The 22,783-nt window shown below is 45.8% G+C and overlaps 1 protein-coding gene across 1 annotated transcript in view; it reads left to right on the top strand.

Annotated features, from left to right (window-relative positions):
* LOC148004512 (ubiquitin-conjugating enzyme E2 R2-like) overlaps nucleotides 1-15,398 on the top strand; it is a 28,840-nt gene extending 13,442 nt beyond the window's left edge. Inside the window, exons 3-4 of the mRNA XM_087559908.1 lie at nucleotides 8,002-8,136; nucleotides 14,932-15,398. Coding sequence (XP_087416034.1) covers nucleotides 8,002-8,136; nucleotides 14,932-15,151 — 355 coding nt within the window. The 3' untranslated portion in view covers nucleotides 15,152-15,398. The remainder of the gene's footprint in view (nucleotides 1-8,001; nucleotides 8,137-14,931) is intronic.
* The last annotated feature ends 7,385 nt before the right edge of the window (nucleotides 15,399-22,783 follow it).

The raw sequence follows: 22,783 nt of genomic DNA, 5'->3' as shown, positions 1-22,783 counted from the left end.
GTGGACAGTGTCGTGGTGCACACCTTTAACCCCAGCATTCTGGAGGTAGAGGCAGGAGGATCTCGGTGAGTTTGAGGCCAACTTGGTCTACATAATACATGTGCAGCCAACACCACACAGGAAGAGCTTGTCTTGGGGGGTGGGGTGCAGACAAAGAGAAGGTAAAGACTTGTTGCTTCTGTGAGGTGCAGTCTCTGTTATGCTCCCCTGGTGCTGAAAGTCGTGAGTCAGTGAGGAAGCAAAGCAGCTCCACAGCACCTGTCAGGGAGCTGCCTGGGGCCCTGTGTGCTGTCAGGTGGGGGATGACGATTTGCTTCCCCTGCCAGAGGGCAGAATAGCTGCCAGCTGCATGCGTGTGTCGCCCCAGTCCACTCCACATGGCACATCTAATCTGAATGCTGAGTACATGAAAAATATTTTAAATATTTTGTTTAAATGCATTCTACTTCTTTGCTTTGAGAAGAACCCTTTATAGCAAAGGCTTTGAATAGGGACTATGGTAACAGACTAAGTAGGGAAAGTTTCATTTATTCCACTCTAAGGTCATCAAGTGTCTAGGAGGCAGCCTGAGAGGGCCCTGTTCTGCTTCCCAGGCTACTGTGAGCTGCAGGTGAGCAGACAGTGTACTTTGTTTCCCATGGTCAGCTGTGGTCTGAAAGGATTGAGAAAGTCTAGCAACAAACAGCTTACAAGTTTGAAATTGTGCTCCCCGCTTGTGTTCTGACTGTGTGTTGCACACCCCTTAGTCACTTAGCAGCTGTCGTCCTCACCAGGGCAGCATCACTTTGTTCTCCTTGGCCCCAGTGCAAGGGTAGTTAGGAGGCAAAGCTTAAAGGAAGCGTTGCAGGAACCAGGCCGGTGGAGCGCACAGGCCTGCTTTCCTCAGAGGACAGAAGGAGGATGGCTGGTTACCCAGAATCCTGGAGTGAGAGAAACAGAGGCCCCTGCTATCCTGTTAGGAGCCAGCCTCCACCCAAATCCTCAGAGTGTGTTCGGCTCTAATCCTGGGCTTTGCCTTCAGTGAGGAGGACTCATCCTTACGAAAGAAACCCAAGTACCCTGCGTTCTCCATTGTGAGAATCCACCCTATGGTTATTACGAATCCTCTCGGCCCGAGCCCCGTGTCCTGTTTCCAGTCGGTAGCCTTGATCCTCAGAGTGAAGGTCTCAGGTGCTCTGCCGAGGTCGGGCATCTGTAAAGGAGTTTTTATGTAGCTGTCCCCAAGGCTTTGCTGTGAGACCTGTCATGTGGAGACCACACCCCAACCCCTGGTTTACATCAGATTTTACTGTGTTTAACTGTGTAAGAAGATTAAGCCACAGGATCAGACTTTGTGGAAGTTTTGGTCCAGCGTCACTGACTAAGTAAGGTTGTAGTGAGTTTTCATCCTCATCTCTTTGAGGTTCAGTTTCCACCAGCTGTGATACCTGCAGGGACTCCCCAGCAGAAGTGATGCTATAAACCAGATGGCCCTGAACTCACACACATCCACCTGCCTCTGCCCCCCAGCGCTGGGATTACAGGAATACGGCCATGCCTGCTTCTGTTGTGTTTCCCGCACTTAGTGTAGGGATGAACACTGTAGGTCGCTGTTACATTTCCAGTCTGGTCCTGTGGAGTTTGAGGTATCCTGAGGATAAGTTTTTAAGAGTTCATTTAAAGTTGGTCACACACCCCCATCCTGGTTATCCCTTGAAGTGTGAGTGTGGTGCTTATTACTCAGGCCGGGCTGGTGCACACCCTGGCTTTGAGGAAGTGGTCTCCCTGTATTGGTGGTGCTTCTTTTTAGAGGCTGAGTGTTGACTCCATGTCTCTGATTCTTTACTTTGGGGAATAAGCCTCTGCCCTGATAGAAAGCCTGGAACGAGATTTTTAATCATTACATCCCTTCCTGGATGCTGCTGTATTCCTCCTGTTTACCAGGAAGTCACACTATTTTTCCTCGGTTACTTGTGGTGGCACAAACTTTTAATCTTAGCCCTCAAGAGGTAGAGATTGTAGATTGTGAGTTCAAGGCCAGCCCAGTCTACACAATGAACATAAGACTACAGTAAGATCCTCTCTGGAGAGAAGGGAGAGAGGGGAGAAGAGCTCTTTATCCTAACAGGGAGGTGTGTTCTGCTCTCACCAGGCTGTTTTGTTGTTGGGCGGCTCTGGAGTCACGCCCTAGGGTGCTTGCGGCCTTTGTCCCTTTGCTTTAGAGCTGGTTACTCTTTTGGGTCTTGTGTCTCTGTGCTGCATGATGTTGGTTGTTACTTCAGTCTGAAACCGCCTTGTCTGCTTGGCACTACCTGGTGGTCTTTGGGAGCCAAGTCAGGAACGTGTCCACTCATGATTCGCAACAATGGCGAATCTTTCTCTCTCTTTTTTTTTTTTTTTTTTTGTTTCTGTTATTTGTTGAGACAAAGGTTTCGTTTTGTTGTTGTTTGTTTTGTTTGTTTAAAATAAACCCAGGGATTTACTGTTAGCCTAGCTGACCTTGATCTCGGGCCTCCATCTCCTGCATGCTGGGATTACAGGCACGCACCAGCACGCTTTGGAGGTTCTCTCTTTTAAAGGTTTTTTAAAGATTTATTTTATGTATGAGTACATTATAGCTGTACTTCAGACTCACCAGAAGAGGGCATCAGATCTCATTACAGATGGTTGTGAGCCACCATGTGGGTTGCTTGGATTTCAACTCACTACCTCTGGAAGAGCAGTCAGTGCTCTTAACCACTGAGCCATCTCTCCAGCCCTGGAGGTTCTTTCTAAAGATGGTAAATTGCTAGATTTGTTTGAGGGTTACTTGTGGAAGTGCTATGTCCCCTGTGTAGCTCTGGCTGGCCAAGCATTTGTTCTGCAGACTGCTTTGCCATGTATTTGCTGCCTCTGCCTCCCAAATGTTCAGCAGGTGTAATGATGCCACCTGTGAAAGACAGTCAGATGGACAGGTGATCTTCCAATCAGCACTGCTGCTGAACTGTCAGCGTTTAGCAGCCTGCCTGACCGAGGCACTGTCAGTAAATTCTGAATCCGGTCTAGTTGTGCTCACATCTGTGACTGTTGGCATGTGAGTGTGTGAATCCATAAGGAAGAGTTGTGTGCAAGGGTTTTTGTCACCTAAAGAGTATGTGGAACCTTTTAAGAGCTGGAGTCCATACAGTTGTGGGAATTGAGTAGAGCAATAAACAAGAAAAAAAAATCCAGTTGTTATCTACTGAAGTTTGATGGTTTTGCCATCTCTGAAGGACTGAAGTCCAGGAACCCCATGAGGACAATGCTGGTGAGTGGTCCTTTGTCTCCTGTTTGTGGGAAACGGCCAGAAACCGACTCTAGTTCTTGCCGTGGCCTGACCTGACAGCTGCTTTCTCTGAGGTCCTCTCCAGAAGTACCTGTCATCTCTCCTTTTCCTAAAAGGTGGAAAAGTGGTCTTGGTAGGTGCGAATGGGGGGACCCCATCCAGCAGCCACAGATGCAGGTATGAGTTTCTTGTCTGGTCTTCTACAACCTGTTGAAAGGGAGAGATCCAGGGTCTGCTGCAAGCATTTGTCAGCAAAATGGGCACAGCGAAGGGGTTTTGTTTTGTTTTTGGAGAGACAGGGTAGTTTGTTCAGGTTGCTCTGTCTGTGTAGGTCATGTTAACTTTGAAGTTTGCGCTCCTTATTGTCCTGCCTTCCTCCAACTGCTTGGTGTGTGTCTCCACCATGCTTATCTCTGTGAGTAAAGGCCCTGCCTTATAAACCTGGAGGTCTGAGTTCCATCCCCAGCACCCACAGAAAGGTGGAATGAGAAGACTGGTTCCACATAGACACCTTCATACCTATGTGACGTGTGTGCACACGCATACACACAACACTTCATACACTCATGCAAATTTTTACGTTACTTTTTTACTTACCTGTCTTGCGTGAAAGCTGTTTGATCTCCAGAGGCATGCCTCCCCAATCTTAGGGGGCTTTTGTGGTTGTTGCTGAGGTTGTTTCTGAGACAGGGTCTTTCAACATAGCTCTGGCTATCCTAGAACTTACTATGTAGACCAGGCTGGCCTTTCAGTCTTAGTTTTTAGACTTTGCACTTTTGTGCAGTTCACCAGGGAATCCTTGTTTTTGCATTATGTCCTGGGAACATCAGCAACAGCGTCCCAGCACTGCTCAGCCGACACCATTAAAATGTCACAGTTGCTTTAGCAGCATAAACAGAAAGACCCAATATGTCAACCATTGAAACTACTTTTTTTACCATGTGTTGCTCTGTTCCCCAGTTAGAACTGGATTCTTTCCCAGATGTCCTCTCTAAATATCTTTTCCATGTTGAAATATACAATAAGGACAGTATTAACTGGGTTATCTTTTGGTATTACTGTCTGCCTTTTCAAAGATCCTTCTAATTAGCAGAGTCAGGGTAGAATATAGAGTTGATGTCAGTGATAGCAGCACTGTGTGGAGTTTACCTCTGACAGATTATAATAAACCTGTAAATCCCATCCACCAATCCCTGGGTTACGCTCAGGTTTTTAAGAACGAGCTCTTTTTGCTTTCTCAATGCTCTTCGGGGTGGGTGGGTATGGCCTGGGGAGGGAAACACAAGGCCAGGCTGTTTTCTGTTTATTTGTTTAGTTCCCTCGCTTACCTATGTATTTAAATATTTATTTAGAAACAAGGTCTCACTATATGGCTTTGACTGGCTAAGAACTTGCTGTGTAGACCAGGCTGGCCTCAAAGCAGACATGCCATTCCCTCTCTCCCTTGTGACTCCCTTGGTTTCTGTGAGAGCCAGGCTCTCGCTCTGGCTCCTGCACCTCAGGTGTGCTGAGATTGCACACATCGCCTCCTCCCTGCCTGCTTGGTGGCTTAGCCAGCTGATTGCTGTAAAACAGTTTTTTTAAAAAATCTATTTGATTTTAATTATGCATTTGTGTATCTGTCTGTGGGTATGTGCATGTGATCAAAAAGACCAGAGGTTTCAGATCCTTAGGATCTGGAGTTAAGCGACTGTGTGAGTGCCTGATGTGGGATTGTGTGTGTTGGGTGCTACATAGCAGATTTGGGTCTAGAACAATAGTACTTGCTCTTAGCCACTGAGTCCTCTCTCTATCCCCGAAACATATTTGAGAATTTCTTTTTGTAATTTATTCTCTCTCTCTGTCTCTCTCTCTCTCTATCTCACACACACACACACCCCTCTCTCTCTCTCACACACCCCTCTCTCTGTCTCTCTCTCTCTGTTTCTCTCTGTCTCTGTCTCTGTCTCTCTCTCCATGTCTCTCTCTGTCTCTGTCTCTCTCTCTGTCTCTCTCTGTCTCTGTCTCTCTCTCTGTCTCTCTCTGTCTCTGTCTCTCTCTCTCATACACACACACAGACACCCCTCTCTCTGTCTCAGTCTCTCTGTCTCTGTCTCTGTCTCTCTCACACACACACATACACACCCCTCTCTCTGTCTTGGTCTCTCAGTCTCTGTGTCTCTCTGTCTCTGTCTCTCTGTCTCTGTATCTCTCTTTCTCTCTCACAGACACACAGACACACACACACACACACACACACACACACAAACACACACAGACACCTCTCTGCTCAGAGTAATGCAAGACCTCCCAAGTACATCGGCTGAGACCAGGCATAAACCCTCCTTGCAGCCCAGTGGGAGGATCACAGTCCAGGAGCAGTCAAGAGAGTCAGAGATGAGACCCACAAGAACACTGAGCTACACAACCATAACATACAGACAACCTGGCACATACCCACGCAGACTGTAATTGTCACTTCCCTCTCTGAGCCTCTATGTATGTTTCTGTGGGCTGTGTTCTCCTGGTGTCCTTGACCCGTCTGGCTCCCATATTTCCTTCTCCCCCATTTCTATGGGGTTCATGAGCCTGATGGAGACCTCCAGCCTGGACTAGCACTCCCCTTAGTGTCTGGCCGTGAGCCTCTGTATCAGTCCCCTCTGCTGCCAAGAAGCCTCTTTGATGACGGGTAGGTGAGGCATCATTAGGAACCATTTGTTTTTTGTTTTGTTTTCCTATCATAGGTCTCTGGGCTGTCCAGTTAGTGTCAGGCATAGGCTTCCTCTTGTGGGGTGGGCCTCAAAGAAGACCAGTCATTGGTTGGCAACTCCCACCAGTTCTGGACACCTTTACCCAGGTGCATCTGCAGGAAGAACAGATTGTAGGTGGAAGGTCTTGTGGCTAGGCCCACCACTGGTTACAGCCTTGGTTACAGAAGACGGTCTGTTCAGGCTCCGTATCCTCTGTTACTAGGAGTCCTCCCTAAAGTCATCCTCGTGGGTTCTGGGGAGCTTGCACTACACTAGGTTTCCACATCACCCCATAAATGCTCTCCAGTTCCTGCAGTCTCTCCCTGTGTTCTCTGTGTCCCCCACCTTGCCCTGATCCCTTTATTTCCCTCCTCCTCAGCAGAATCTACTCCCTTCCTATTTCCCTTCCTAGGGAGAGCCCTACTTGTTACGTAGCCAGCCTCCTGGGTCTGTGGACTTTAGCATTTGCCCTTGACAGCTCATCTGCACTTCTTGACGAGTGTGTTCCACGTTGTCTTTCTGGGTCTGAGTTACCCCACTTGGGATTACCTTTTCTAATTCCATTCATTTGCCTGCAAATTCCATGATATCATTTTCTTAACAGCTGAGTAATACTCCATTATATAAAGGTATCACATTTTCTTTATTTATTCCTCTATTCAGGGACATCTGGGTTGTTTCCCACTTTTGGCTATTATGAATAAAGCTGTGAACATAGTTGAGCATGTGTCCTTTTGAAAGCATGGAGCCCCAAGAGTGGTATAGCTGGGTCTTGAGGTAGATCTAGTCCCAGTTTCTGAGGAACTGTCATACACGTTTGCACTCCCCCCAGCAATGGAGGAGCGCTTCCTTTGTCCACATCTTCACCAGCCTGAGCCATCCCTTGTGGTTTTGATCTCGGCCATTCTGACAGGTGTGAGGTGGACTCTCAGGGTCATTTTGATTTTCATCTCTCCGATGGCTGAGATGCTGGAACATTTCTTTAGGTGCGTCTCAGCCATTTGGGATTCTTCTATTGAGAATCCTGCTTACCTCTGTGTCCCGGAGTTGGATTATATGGTTTGTTGATGTCCAGTTTCTTGAGTTCTTTATATAATTTTGGATATTGGCCCACTGTTGGATGTGGAGTTAGTGAAAATCTTTTCTATTCTTGTAGGCTGCCGTCTTGTCCTATTGAAAGTGTCCCTTTTCTTACAGAATATTTTCAGATTCATGAGCTCCCATTTACTAATTGTCGAACTCAGTGCCCATGGTATGGGTGCTGTGTTGAGGAAGTTGTCTCCTACAGCTCTCCCCACTGTCCCCTCTGTCAGGTTCAGTGCGTCTGGCTTTATGTTGAGGTGTTTGATTCACTTAGACTTTGGTCTGTGCAGGGTGGTAGCTATGGACCCATATGCATTCTTCTATGCAGACGTCCAGTTAGAGCACAGCATTTGATTTCTGAGTTTGTCTTTGTTGGATGGGTATTTTGTTTCTTGGTTTCTGTTATTTGTGGCCTGTGTTGAACTGGGGAGTCTCCACTAGAGTTCAGGGCTGAGTTCTCGAGCCTCTGATACAGCAGGGATGTGCTGGGGACACAGAGTAGTCCTGTGTGGGTGGCCTACCTGGAGTTCTGGTGGTTGAAGTGGCTTCTGGTCCTAAGGGAAAATTTTTTTTAAAAAATGACATTTACTGTGTGTATTTATATTTGCATGTTGTGGCCTGGAATCATAAAGCAACTGTGAGGCATTCTTGTCCTCTGTCCTTTTCACTCAATGATCCAGGCATAGCATCAGGCTTGGTGGCAAGTTCCTTTACCTGCTGGGCCATCACACTGGCCCCTGAAAACAAAATTGCATAATCCACTTTTCATAAGTCTTCAAGTACTATGACTCAAATTTGCATCAGAAATTTTTTAAGGGGAAAAACTTTAAAACTGTAGTTTCTTAAAAACTGCTTGTGGACACGATGGACGTGGAGCTTCACTGTGAGTTCTTCTTTCCTTCTCAGGACTATCGTGCTGAGTGTACTCTCCCTGCTTAATGAGCCCAACACCTTTTCTCCAGCCAATGTGGATGCTTCAGTCATGTTCAGGAAATGGAGGGACAGCAAAGGAAAGGACAAGGAGTACGCTGAGATCATTAGGTAAGGCAGATCAATCGTGTGCATTCTGGATCTAAGGGGTTAAGTTCAAACTTCAATATTCTGTGTACTTTAGAACAATTCTCAGTTGAATTTATGGAGTAGAAACCTGATGAATTTAGGTATTGAAAGAGAACCCAAAACAGAAACACAACACAGTAAAAAAAAAAATTGTTGTGCCCACCTCAGCCGGCAAGGAAGGTGCAACACAGTCGTATTTTTCTCAACAGCCTTTATTGTAGGACCACCTCTTTGCTGATATGGGACCTCGAGCAGAAAAAGTGCTTGCCTTATATACACAGCAGGCTGAGGCTATGTTAATTGTCCTTCAGGGATTGGGGGAGCATGAATCCCTCATCAGCATATTAACGTCCTGGCCAAGTGACGCCAGGTGCAAAACCCGAGCATGCGTGGTACCGTTGTTCACCACAGGTGGGTGCCAGATCACCTCATTATCCTACGGCTGCCCTGGCAAGGGGACAAGCCTGCGCATGCGTGATAAGTTGTTTACTACCAGACGGGACTGGATGTCAGTGCCATCTTTGTTTTACCACGCTGCTCCCTACATCTCCCCGTTTTTTGTTTAATAAAATGACTGGTCTAGATCTGGGTGTCACGTCAATCTTGTCATTGCTCTTGTCTTACGTCATTCTTGACAATGACTTGGCCTTACCCGTCGTTGGGTTACCCTATCTCCACCATGCCCCATGTCTTAGGTTGGTCCGAGCTCAAGGAAAGTTGCCCGTCTCTGGATACAATGACTCCACATGACAGTGACAAACATGATCTAGGGCGAACTCTTAATCTTTCAAAGATGCCAGCCATATGTTGGGAGAAGCACCATTTTCAATGGTGGTCATAGCCTGGTAAACAACCACTTTGTGTCTGGCATGTTCTCTTTTTAAACGGCCAATAAGCCAGAGACATACTCTGCATCCCAGGAGGACAATAGCTCCCCAGGAAAACATGTCCGCCCACTCCTTAAAAAGGGAGAAAGCATTAGTAATCCATGAGGTAAAATCTTCAACTGTGATGGGGTCCAACCTGCAGTGTTGTTGAGGACAGCAATCTGTATCAGCAATTGTCTTGATAGTTGTTCTGCTTTCATGGACCAGTTTTTTTTTTTTTTTCAGATAATTTGAGATTTCTTTGTTCTGATGAGAATGTTGAGAAAAGTTAGCTCGCAAAGGAATAATGCATAAACTCTAAAGGAGGAAACGCAGGACAGCTGCATCATATGATACAGTGCTTCAATTTGTTAATCATTAGTCTCATGTCTAGATTTATCAAAACATCTCTGTCCCACAGTGTCACGGGAATGTCTATAACATAGGGAGTAATCTTTCCTGATCCCTTCTGTATCCTTCCATGTCAATTCTTTGGAGCTTATTAAAGGAGCCATTTTGTACCCTAGACCATGTAGGGCCTGAGATGATGTTTGTGTAGGCCACCTAGGTGGCCAGTCATGAGCAGAGATAATACTACGATCTGCTCCAGTGTCCAACAGGCCAAGGAATGATCGTCCCTCTACAGTCAATGTTAACATTGGATGATCAACCAGTTCCAATGAGATAAAGGCAAATCGGGAGCCTGTAGATCCTAAGCCCCTGTCCCCTCTGATTCTATTTTCTGCAGGAAAACGCTTATGTAAGCTGGCAGAAGCAGCATTTGAGCGATTCTGTCTCCAGGGGAAATTGCAGTAATTCCCTGGGGGGAGGCTACCAGGACTTTTACTATGCCTAAATAATCAGGGTCAATTACTCCGGGCACAATCTGTAAACCCTTCAGGGCAGAGGAGGAGCGTCCCAACAATAGCCCAACTGTATCTTTAGGGAGGGGTCCTCTAAAATCTGTGTCTACAGGCTGCACTCCCATTTGGGGGGTTAATATGAGTCTGGTGGTGGAGTGAAGGTCCAGTCCTGCGGAGCCTTTAGTGGCTCTCCTCGGTCCTTCGGGTGGCGAAGGAAAGGCCAAGGCCTCTGATTGTCCTGTCCCTGTCTGTTGCCCTGTAGAGCCCCATATATTTGAGGGCCCTGGGGATGTGGGCCCCGTTGTCCATTTTTTGGCCATGCACCACCATATCCTGTCGCTAGGGGTCGGCCATCCAAGTCCTTCACAGATCTACACTCATTTGTCCAGTGGCTTCCCTTCTTACACCGTGGACATAGTCCAGGCTGCTTAGGTTTATCACTAATTCTTCCCTTATTCCTTTCAGGACACTGTCTTCGATAATGTCCTTTACAGTCACATTTGAAACAGGTATCCGTGGTGGTGGTTTTCCTTAACTGTATCACAGCTGCCGCTAGGCCAGCATTAGTCAATGGTCCTCCCAGTTCCCTGCAGACTTTCATCCAAATTTCTAAATCTTTATGTTTGTATGGTGTTATAGCAGTCCTACATTCTTTTGTACATTGCTCATACACTAGCTGCTTAATGAGAGGCACGGCCATATCAAGGTCTCCGAAGATCTTGGTAGCAGCCTCTACCATGCGGGCCACAAAGTCTGAAACCTGCTCTGTGGGCCCTTGCAGAACCTTGGTAAGGTTCCCGGAGACTGTGCCCCTATTAGGCAGTGCTTTCTATGCCTTGATAGCTAGTTCATTAATTTGGCTATAGACTTGTTCTGGATAACCAGTCTGGTTCAGAGTGAATCTCCCTAGACCCAAAAGCATGTCAGCGTCCCAATGTCTCTGAGGGTCTACTCCTGAGGCCAGATTAATGGCGGCCTGAGTATTAGCATAGTCAAAAAGATAAGATTTCCAATCTAAGTATTGACCTGAGGAGAGGCAGGCTTTAACCAGACTCCCCCAATCCCCAGAAGTGAGGCAGTACCTAGAAATAGCCTCAACTTGAACCACAACAAAAGCTGTATTGACCCCATAGGTTCTGACTGATTCTGTCAATTGTTTTATAGTCTTAAAGTCAATGGGTTCATGATATCGATGCCCGTTAGCATCCAGAAACACTGGAAAACTTAATCCCATCTCTTTCTACACGTCTGGGCAAAAGGAAGTAGCTTTTGTAGACTTCACCATGCTTTTATATTGAGGGTTATACGGAGGTGCTGTTGGTATAACCGCTTTTTTGCCTAATTGTCTGTCTCGTTGCCACATGGCACTAGCGTGTGGCCAGTATGGATCATATCTCTCCCTCTCACACTGAGCAGCCTCTTCCTCGAGATCAGCCTCATCATTCTCAAAATCCAGTCTCAAAAACACTGAGTCTATCCTTCATGCTACAAGGTTTGACTGCCAATTACTACATATGAACGCATGATGGTGCGGTCTCCAATACCTCAACAAAGAGACATTGCCTTAAAATCTTTTAGAAGCCTGGTTTTTAGGATAAGATTTCCATAAAAATATTATCCCAATTTAGACCTGTTTCCCTAGATTGGCTCATGCCACATGTTGTCTAGAATGACTCCACCCAAATTTACCAGTTTTATGTCAACTTTCTGTTACCAATGTTACATTTTTTAATTATATCCAATAACTTAAGAGCCAATAGTCCATAACCAAGGCATGTAGAGAATATTTATACATTTAAAAGCAATCAGAAACAAAATTGAAGTGGCTACACATATCTTTAATATTTAAACCAATCACCATTTTTACTTTTTCTAGCTGTAGTTTTAAGAGAAACACCTCGTTACCTGATGAGTCCAATAATCATGGTCAAAGATTTTTCTAAGAGAAACAGCCATCAGTTCCATTACCTTAGAAACAGTGAAGCTCCTGGTGTCTTTAGGATCGGCTAGTATAAAAATTTAGCCAGCCCGCTGGGGAGCTTGTCCAGCAAACTTAGGCTTCTAGCTACAGATGCAGTCTCCAAAAGCCAGTTGAAACTTTTTTATTTAATTGTTCCTTTATTGAAAGGAGTTAAAGCTACATCAATGGGTGAATCAACCAGCATTTAAAATTTTAACCTTTTCTTTTAAACATGAAACACAAAACATTCAAGCAACGAGAAGCAAAACCCAGACATAAATTGACATACATGGACAGCTTGGTGCACCAAGGACAGACAATAGACATAGAGGAAAAGAACTAGATGGTGTTCCACCAAAGGGACCCAGACATCCTACCTAAAGAACCCAGAACCAGAAATAAGCACTTCTCCAATAGGAACCAGCAGGAAGGCAAGACATCTCCCACCTCCTTCTGTTCTCAGGAGAGCTTCAAAAAACTTAAGTTCATTTCCTTCTTTTGTCAAAGCATCTGTGGAGAGTTTGGGAGGACTGTTTTTCTCAACCCCATTCTCTCTCTTGTCTAGGGTGTAAACTGTCTCTAGTCAGGGTCCAAAGACTAAAAGCATCTATGAGAATCGACTTTGCTTCTGTAGATTTTAACATAACTCTAAAAGAACACATACACAAAAACATTTTACCATTATTACCTTGTCCCCTTTTGACCACTACCACTACCCCAAATCTTTATCTTTGTACATGCTTTCAATTTCTGTGATCCTTCTGAAATCTGGTTACTGGGGCCTTTAAAATCTGTATCCACCACCTGAGTTCCCATTCGAGAGGTCAATACCAGTCTGGTGGTGGAACTGAGGTTGAATCCTGTGCTTCCTTTTGTTGCTCTGCAGGGCGGCCCCAGACCCAATGGTTCTACCTTTAGTTTCACTTTCTCTAAGCTGTCGGCGATGCTTTCTAGATTGTCTGACATTTCTAAGGTCAAGGCTTTTAAAGAAGAATATATCTTATTTGTTTCCTGGTCCTGATTATCCTCTTTTTTTATCTCTGCCTTCGCTCTCTACCTTTTATCTCCTTTTCTTTTCTTTTTTCTCTCGAGACCTTTTCTCTCTCCGACATACTTTCTTGTTGCTCTGCAAGGACCCTCTGACCTGTCCTAACGGCTCTAACGGCTTCCTCACATCATTTATCCTCTACGCAGGCACAGACCATTCGTCAACGAGGTTTTGGTCTGGGTTTAAGCTTGCCCTCTGTGGCTTCTCTATCCCACACAAAGAAAAAAAGAAACAAAATTACAAGCCCTTCCCACAAAGGATTCATTGGAAACAACATTGCCATAGTTCACAAACCTTTCGGCCTCTATACCAAGGCTTTCATCTTCTCTGCTTACCTCCAGAGAACCTTATCATCCCTTATCCGGGAATTTACCGATGTCACCGTCCTGAATTTGAAGAGTTCTGAATCCATGAGAATGTCCTCAGGTTACTGTACAGACCACCAGTTGTTGTGCCCACCTCGGCTGGCAAGGAAGACACAACACAGTCGGATTCTTCTCAACAGCCTTTATTGTAGGACCACCTATTTGCTCATACGGGGACCTGGAGCCGAAAAAGCGCTCGCCTTATATATACAGCAGGCTGAGGCTATGTTAATTGTCCTTCAGGGATTGGAGGAGCATGAATCCCTCATTAGCATATTAACGTCCTGGCCAACTGACGCCAGGTGCAAAACCCGCGCATGCGTGGTACCGTTGTTCACCACAGGTGGGCGCCGGATCACCTCATTATCCTACGGCTGCCCTGGCAAGGGGACAAGCCTGCGCATGCGTGATAAGTTGTTTACTACCAGACGGGACTGGATGTCGGTGCCATCTTTGTTTTACCGAGCTGCTCCCTACAAAAAATAAATAAAGAGAATTCACTGGACAGGAGTGTAGAACTTCTGGGCTTGTTTTGGTTATGTGTGTATCTGTGTGTGTGTGTGTGTGTGTGTGTGTGTGTGTGTGTGTGTGTGTGTGTGTACATGCATGCGTGCGAGGCAGTTTAAACCAGTCTGGCCTTGAACACAGAAATCCGGCCTCTGCCTCCCAAGTAGTGGGATTACAGTGTCCATCCCTGTGCACTGCTTATGTTTAGTGGTCAGCCACTGGGGTGAGTGAGTCATATCAAGAATCGAAGGTATTTAGTGTAAACTGTAAAGACCTGTAGGAGCTACAAGAACATCCATGTGCAAGGCCTGGCAACAAATTGAAACTTCTGGAAAGTGGTGTTCTTTTCAGTTTCTCCAGTAGCCACACCTCCCCAGTCTCAATGGCTGTTTTTGTACTTTAGGCGAGAAGCTATTTACACTTAGAGAGGCAGCATTTTGTGGCAGAGCTGTTATCTGCCAAGCCCTCACAGGACAATGGAAAACAGAACCCAGCAGGAAAAGGATGAAGGCCAGGTGGTACCCACAGCCCTGCACATTGCACAGATGCAGGGCGTGGCTCAGATGCAGTACCTCTTACCTAGCATTCGGCCCTGCCACTCCAGACACAGGGTGACTAGGTGACTGAGGGAACCTAGAGGGTGAGGGGAAAGTCTGGCCTAGTAATCAGCTGCATGAATGCAAGGCACTAAGCATGCTGGGCCTCTGGCTCATGTGTGCAGGAGTTCGGAACCCGCATATAGAGCCAGTAGTCCACATGCGTCCACAATCCCCAACCCTTAGCAGGAGATGGGAGGCAGAGGACAGAGCTTTGAAATACTCTTGAGCTAGCCTGATCTCTGCAGCAGCAAACGAAGGAGACCTTGCTGCAAACAAGGCTGAAGTGTTAGGGCAAAGACTCTCCATGACACGAAGGTGCCTGATGGTTGAGAGCCTTGGCGTGATGCAAGATGTCTGCTCTGTGTGGCCTGAGACACGTGAGTGACAGGGAGTCTTGGTTATGCACAGTTATAAGACTCACCTAATCCAAGTGTGCTGGCTTTCCCTAATAATCCAGCACTCCCAGCGAAGGGCTGGAGGATTATAGAGGCGAAGCCACGTGGGTTAGCCTGAGACCCTCTCTAGATAGACAGACCTCTACAAATGTTCCTGTGTTGTCCTCTGTCCAGGAAACAGGTCTCATCCATGAAACCTGAAGCAGAAAAGGATGGAGTGAACGTCCCCACAACCCTGGCAGAATACTGCATCAAAACTAAAGTGCCTTCCAATGACAACAGCTCAGATTTGCTTTATGACGACCTGTATGATGACGACATTGATAACGAAGACGAGGAGGAAGAAGATGCCGACTGTTATAATGATGATGATTCTGGAAATGAGGAATTGTGACATGTTCCTTCAGTTCCCTGTACTGCCCTGACATCTCAGGCCAAAAGGAGGGAAGCAAGTGGGTATCTACAGTGGCCACTCAGCAAAAACTTACTCATGGGGTGGGAAGCAAACAGCCCCTGCTGACTCACTCCTCTTGCAGATCTCAGTTTGCTCCTTTTTATGGACCTTACTGGAGAGAAAGTTCCCTCCACAGAATGTCTGAATCCTTGCATTCTTCCCTCCATCACTGTATTGATTCTTTTTTTTTTTAATTTTTTTATCTATATCAACTTGGGTATTTCTTATTTATATTTCAATTGTTATTCCCTTTCCCGGTTTCCGGGCCAACATCCCCCTAATCCCTCCCCCTCCCCTTCTATATTCGTGTTCCCCTTCCCATCCTCCCCACATTACCGCCCTCCCCCCAAAAATCACGTTCACTGGGGGTTCAGTCTTGGCAGGACCAAGGGCTTCCCCTTCCACTGGTGCTCTTACTAGGCTATTCATTGCTACCTACGAGGTTGGAGCCCAGGGTCAGTCCATGTATAGTCTTTGAGTAGTGGCTTAGTCCCTGGAATCTCTGGTTGGTTGGCATTGTTGTTCATACGGGGTCTCGAGCCCCTTCAAGCTCTTCCAAGCCTTTCTCTGATTCCTTCAAAGGGGGTCCCGTTCTCAATTCAGTGTTTTGCTGCTGGCATTCGCCGGTGTATTTGCTGTACTCTGGCTGTGTCTCTCAGGAGAGATATACATATGGTAACTGTCGGCTTGCACTTCTTTGCTTCATCCATCTTGTCTAATTGGGTGGCTATATATGTATGGGCCACATGTGGGGCAGGCTCTGAATGGGTGTTCCTTCCACCTCTGTTTTAACCTTTGCCTCTGTATTCCCTGCCAAGGGTATTCTTGTTCCCCCCTTTTAAAGAAGGAGTGAAGCATTCACATTTTGATCATCCGTCTCCAGTTTCATGCGTTCTGTGCATCTAGGGTATTTCAAGCATTTGGGCTAATAGCCAGTTATCAATGAGTGCATACCATGTGTGTTTTTCTGTGATTGGGTTACCTCACTCTGGATGATATTTTCCAGTTCCCTCCATTTGTCTATAATTTCATAAAGTCATTGTTTTTGATAGCTGAGTAATATTCCATTGTGTAGATGTCCTACATTTTCCGTATCCATTCCTCTGTTGGAGGACATCTGGGTTCTTTCCAGCTTGTGCCTGTTATAAATAAGGCTGCTATGAACATAGTGGAGCATGTGTCTTTCTTATATGTTGGGGCATCTTTTGGGTATATTCCCAAGAGAGGTATAGCTGGGTCCTCAGGTAGTGCAATGTCCAATTTTCTGAGGAACCTCCAGACTGATTTCCAGAATGGTTGTACCAGTCTGAAATCCCACCAACAATGGAGGAGTGTTCCTCTTTCTCCATATCCTCGCCAGCATTTGTTGTCACCTGAGTTTTTGATCTTAGCCATTCTCGCTGTTGTGATGTAAAATCTCAGGGTTGTTTTGATTTGCATTTCCCTTATGACTAAAGATGTTGAACATTTCTTTAGGTGTTTCTCAGCCATTACACATTCCTCTGCTGTGAATTCTTTGTTTAGCTCTGAACCAACAGCCACCACCCCTCAAACTTCCCCTCACCCTGTCTCTGCAGAGTGTTCACAGCAAAACACCTTTGTCTTTTTCTAGATTCTTGAAGAATTAGTCTGTTTAAGACATTGTGTTTAAAGCTGGGAGCCCACTGGGAGTCCACAAGTGCTGAATATAGTGGGTAGCAAAAGAAAATGGGAAAAAAAGAAAAAAGAAAAAAACAAAACCTAAAAAAAATAAAAATAAAAAAAATCCACAAAACAAACTTTAAAAAAAAAGCCAATTTCCCAAGGTTTAGCTGCTCCTTTACATTAGTGCATGTGCATTTGTTCAGCCCCGTGGTGGTGAGTTTTGTTTCTTTCCCTTCCTAAGGCTGGGCTGAGGTGGGCATCAGGGAATTACTCTTGCTAAGTCCGATGAAATGTGCTGCCTTTGTGAGACCATCCCAACATGGAGGCTGCAGCTACTCTGAGGAGATATCAGATTTTGCTTTTTGGAATGGATTGAGATCTAAAGCGTGAAATAAATATTCATACTTTACATAGAACTGAGCACTTGGTTGCTATTTATTTTAAAGGTAGGATAACTTTTTCCACCAGAAGGTGGGTCCGGGAGTGATGGTGGAAGTTAGTGTGTGTGAATTTCTAGTTCTGAAAACAGAACTATCCCAGTGTTGGTTGATGGCTCTGATGGGGAAGAATGAGGACTGCTGGTGGCCCCTGTTGGGAGAGGGTGGATCCCAGGTTTTTATTTAAGTAGCCACCTTTAATTACTCAGTATTAATCCTGGGTGCATGTGTTAAGATTTTGGTTTTCATTGAGCTGCTCATCTTGATAGTGATAATTGTGGATGTGTGCAACTTGGGAATGGTTGTCTACCTCATTGGATATGGTCTGGATTTCCTGCTCCTTTCAATGTACTTGGGCCAAGGAGTGCAAGCAGAGGTGGTTTATGGAGCTTCCCTGGGCTCCTGGCACTTGGGCTTTGTTCCCAGGTGTCAATCATGTGGCTCCCTGCAGCTTCATCCCAGACTTTAAAGAGGTTTTTGTTTAGCAACTGTGAAACCAGACTTCCAGAAGGATAGTGGGTTGAGATTCTTGTGTGCCAGGGTCCTTCCTTATCCTCAGATCACAGCTCAGAAAGAACCAAAGGGCAGAAGGGAACTGGGAAGGCCTGACCCTCCATAAGTAGACTATGCTTCCTCCTTCCATGGTTCCCCTTCCTTTCTGATCTCAGGGTTTTTTCATTCTCTCTTCACACTGCTCAATGAATGCGATTTCTCAGCAGTTCCCGGCCTCTTAAGTTTCATCTGTTACTAAATGAGACTGTTTACTGTTGAACACGTGAGCATTGAAATTTAGAGAAATTATCTCCACAGGCTGTACCTGAGTCTCCTAACTCAGGACCACAGCTGCTGTGCTGAACAGGGCCACGGCAAAGAGACACTTCCAGCTTTTGCTCCCAGATAGCCTGCAGATCTACAGATACTTTCTGATCTCTCCCCAGTGGCCACCCCTAGCCAATTGTTTGGTCTATACTCTCTTGGCACCCTAAAACTATGCCTTCTGATCCTAAAGCACCTAAGCCCAGGGCTTGCACCTTGTGCTTGGCACTGTGGAAGGTGCCCTGCTGGCCTGCGGGCCCTGTTGACTCAGGCAGCCAGAGAGGCAAGTGGGAGTGGACCGCTCAGCCTTTGGTGGGGGTGTGGTGTGGTCAGTTCCAAGGCCATGTGGACTCTGGCAGCCAGATGCTGTATTCTAAACTGACTTAACATGCTGGTCCAGACTTAGGTTCCGGAGAAGCTGTCCTGTGGAAAAGTCTCGAGTGTGTTATTTTTCCTTTTGGGAGTAGTTTTTTGTGTGCAAGTAGAAATGTTGACCACAGTGGTGCTGTCTACTTGGCCTGAGGAGAACAGGATTCCTTTTGGGTCCAGCGAAGACTCTGAGTGAATGCTCTGCGTGATCATGATTCAGTTGCTCCTCCTCTTGGTCTCCCAGCTCCTACCATTCCAGATTCTATTAGCCTCACTCCTTTTGTAATCACTTCTTAACCCTCTTCTCCTGGCCACTGTTGCTGGTTCCCTTATGTTTGATCCTGTCCATTGGAAGGGGAATTGGGCCTCTCCCCAGCCCTCAAGGAGGTTTACATTTACATCTGAAAAGATTCAGATGCAACTTCAACTGAAACCAGCAGATACCCTGACTTTAATAGTTTTCATAGCTAAAATTGTAGATGGCTTTTCAGTTTAAATTATGAGAATTTAATGCATTTCTGATGCATTTCGTTGGCTTCCCCTTTAGTGGTTTGTCTTTTTCTGCCCATCTGTCTACTAATAAAAATGTGAAATAAAAAAATACCTGTATTCCTACTTCACCATGGGTTGACCCCCATCTCCTTGTTTTAAAAATTGCACCTCATTGTCACCTTGACAATTGCCAGGTCTCTGCTAAAACTTTTCTTTGGGCTCCACCAGACCTTTTCTGAGAAGCTAACTACCATAGACCCTTGAGGGCAAGGACATTCGTTTAATTTGCCTGAAGGGCGTTGCCACCCTGGGCCAGCAGAGTTGTGTTCACCCACCTTGTGCTAGAGCACAGCAGGCAGCAGCACCATGCTGCTCAGTCCAGCATTCAGGTCAGAGAAGGAGCAACAGGTTAGACATTTGCTTTTTTTTCTGGCTCCTGCTAGGGTCCAAAGCTATGGGCCAAAAGCTTTAAGTGTTTGATGGCTTGACCACTAACTGTATAGCCATGTTCCATATCATGATCTCCAAATCTCCAACACTTGAGAACATTAATCAAAAAAAAAAAACTGCTTTTAAAAAAAGGGTCCCACATGTAGCTATGGCCAGTTGCAAACTCTGCCTAGACTAAGGAGCTCACTAAAACATTTTGAATATGGTACACTCCCTTTTATCTCTCTTTAGCCTGCTCTGAAACAGTGGAGAGCCCCAACACAGGGTACTCTACATTGCTTGTCGCCAACCCCTGACTTAACAAACAGTCATAGACAGTGAATGGCAGGAGGATCAGTGACTGTCCGGGTCTGGCAGCCCCCCAGCTTTGAGTCGAGGCACTTGGCTTCTTAGCAGACGAGCAGTTGGGGTTTGGACAGCACTATCCTGGCACTCCTGTTCTCTGGGCCATATAAAGATGGCCCGTGGTCCTGAGGCTTACTAACAGGTGGCCAGAAAAGGGACATGAACTTGCCAAGGCACAGATGAGGCCCTGAAGAAGGTGACAGCAATTCAAGTGGCCACCCCTGTGAGATAGTGCCTCTCCCAAGCCATCTCCCTTAGCCACAGCACACAGAGACGCATGCTCTCAGAACTTTATTAGGTGGAGTTTGGGCGAGAGAAAACCCTGAAACAGTTGCCCACCTGGCTCAGGACAGCTGGTATAGAGGAGCCTTTGTTTGGAGATAGGCTTTCACTGAGATGGGAGCAGATCTTTGATTTCTTTATAAAGGAGCTGACTGGCTGAACATCTCTGAAATGTAGTTCAGATTTTTTTTCAATGGTTGGTCAGAAAAGACAAGTCTCTAGAACAGGACCAGACCCAAAGCAGAAGCCCCTGCTGTGCACAGACATATAGGCACCAGGCTTATGCTGGACAGGGGTCACTTCTTCTATTTCCAGATTAAGATTTGTTGGAAGGGGGACCATGACAAATGACAAATGGATCAGTTTTTCAAAAACAAGTATAAAGTAATTACAGAGGGAAAAACAGCATGGTTCACAGGGAGTGAAATAAGTCATGAGTCTTCATTGGTACTGACCTGACCACAAACCACGAGTTCTTCAGTGGCACACCCAGCAGCCCACTGAGCTGGGGTCACATAGAAAGACTGCAGGCAGAGTTGTCGGGCCTACTTGGCTATAGTAACGGTGTCCATCCCGGGAGAGCACACTTGTATGCAACCCGTCGCCACAGTCCAGCTCTTCCAGGTTTCTATCACATTTACAAATACATACATAAATACATTACATACAATAGTGGGTCTGGGAGGCAGGCTTCCTATAGAGAAGCTCAGCTGACGGTTATGTCTCAGAATTCTTGGTCTAATAACTGCTTCAAAAATAAGGCTTATTAAAAATAATGGCGTATGGTTAATGGAAGAATATTAAATTTCCAAACACCGCGATTTTCAGTTATTTTGCACCACTGAATTGTAGACTTCTCTTATCCTTTAACACGTATTGTTTTCATTGATTCCCCTCTTAGTGGAAGTGTTTGATTAAGGCCAAAGTTGCTGAATACACAATAATAGAAGCAATTACAAACAAGGAGCATATTGGGGAAATATTATATTAACTGTCAAGCACACATGGTGGTTAAATGTTCTGATTTAAAGCATCTCCTTTCAGACTGGAGAGGTTGCTCAGTGGGTAGAGCACGTGCTGCTCTTGCAGAGGACCCAGAATCTATTCTCAGCAACCACATGGCAGCTCACAAATATTTATAACTCCAGTTCCAGAGCATCTGAGGCCCTCTTCTTGCCCCTACAGGTACCAGGCATACATGTGGCACACACACATACTACATACAAACAGGGCACTCATACTCATAAAATTCAAATAACTACATCTTAGAATATTTCATCTCATTATCAGATGATATGTCTCAATTTTAAGCTTTAAGAAGTATAATCACTGCCGCCGCGGAGAGCTCATAAGCAACACCCCACGAGCAAACTTGAGCCTCAGGACCGCAACTCACTGCTCCCAAACCCCGTGGGAGAGAGAGCTCACCGCTGAGACAGGTGGGCACTCCTGAGACAGCAGAGTGGAAGAGACCACCAACACTGCCCACCCCTGCCCACATCCCTGGCCCAAGAGGAAACTGTATACGGCCTCTGGGTTCCCTTGGATAAGGGCACAGGAGCAGGAAATCCGCTGCGTCTGAGACACCACCGGAACCTGAAGGGACCGACCAGATAAACAGTTCTCTGCACCCAAATCCCGTGGGAGGGAGAGCTAAACCTTCAGAGAGGCAGACATGCCTGGGAAACCATAAGAGACAACACTCTGCCCACATCTCTGACTACAGAGGAAAACACCAAATGCCATCTGGAACCCTGGTGCACGGAAGCTCCCGGAAAGGGCGGCGCAGATCTTGCTGGTTGCTGCCACCATGGAGAGCTCATAAGCAACACCCTACAAGCAAACTTGAGCCTCAGGACCACAAGTAAGACAAACCTTCCAGCTCCAAGCAACCTGCCTGGTGAACTCAAGACACAGGCCTACAGGAACAGCTGAAGACCTGTAGATAGGAAAAACTTCACGCCCAAAAGCAAAACACTCTGTCCCCATAACTGGCTGAAAGAAAACAGGAAAACAGTTCTACAGCACTCCTGACACACAGGATTATAGGACAGTCTAGCCACTGTCAGAAATAGCAGAACAAAGTAACACTAGAGATAATCTGATAGTGACAGGCAAGCGCATGAACCCAAGCAACAGAAACCAAGACTACATGGCATCATTGGAGCCCAATTCTCCCACCAAAGCAAACACGGAATATCCAAACACACCAGAAAAGCAAGATCTAGTTTCAAAATCATATTTGATCATGATGCTGGAGGACTTCAAAAAAGACATGAAGAACTCCCTTAGAGAAACACAGGAAAACATAAATAAACAAGTAGAAGCCTACAGAGAGGAATCACAAAAATCCCTGAAAGAATTCCAGGAAAACATAAATAAACAAGTAGAAGCCTATAGAGAGGAATCACAAAAATCCCTGAAAGAATTCCAGGAAAAAACAATCAAACAATTGAAGGAATTAAAAATGGAAATAGACACAATCAAGAAAGAACACACGGAAACAACCCTGGATATAGAAAACCAAAGGAAGAAAGAAGGAGCCATAGATACAAGCATCAGAATACAAGAGATAGAAGAGAGAATCTCAGGAGCAGAAGATGCCATAGAAATCATCGACTCAACAGTCAAAGATAATGTAAAGTGGAAAAAGCTACTGGTCCAAAACATACAGGAAATCCAGGACGCAATGAGAAGATCAAACCTAAGGATGATAGGTATAGAAGAGAGTGAAGAC

Source organism: Rattus norvegicus, chromosome 7, assembly GCF_021556685.1.
Source record: "Rattus norvegicus strain SHRSP/BbbUtx chromosome 7, alternate assembly SHRSP_T2T, whole genome shotgun sequence".
Lineage (NCBI taxonomy): Eukaryota > Metazoa > Chordata > Mammalia > Rodentia > Muridae > Rattus > Rattus norvegicus.
The sequence above is the reverse complement of the archived record's forward strand: the minus strand, read 5'-3'. Positions and strand labels throughout refer to the sequence as shown.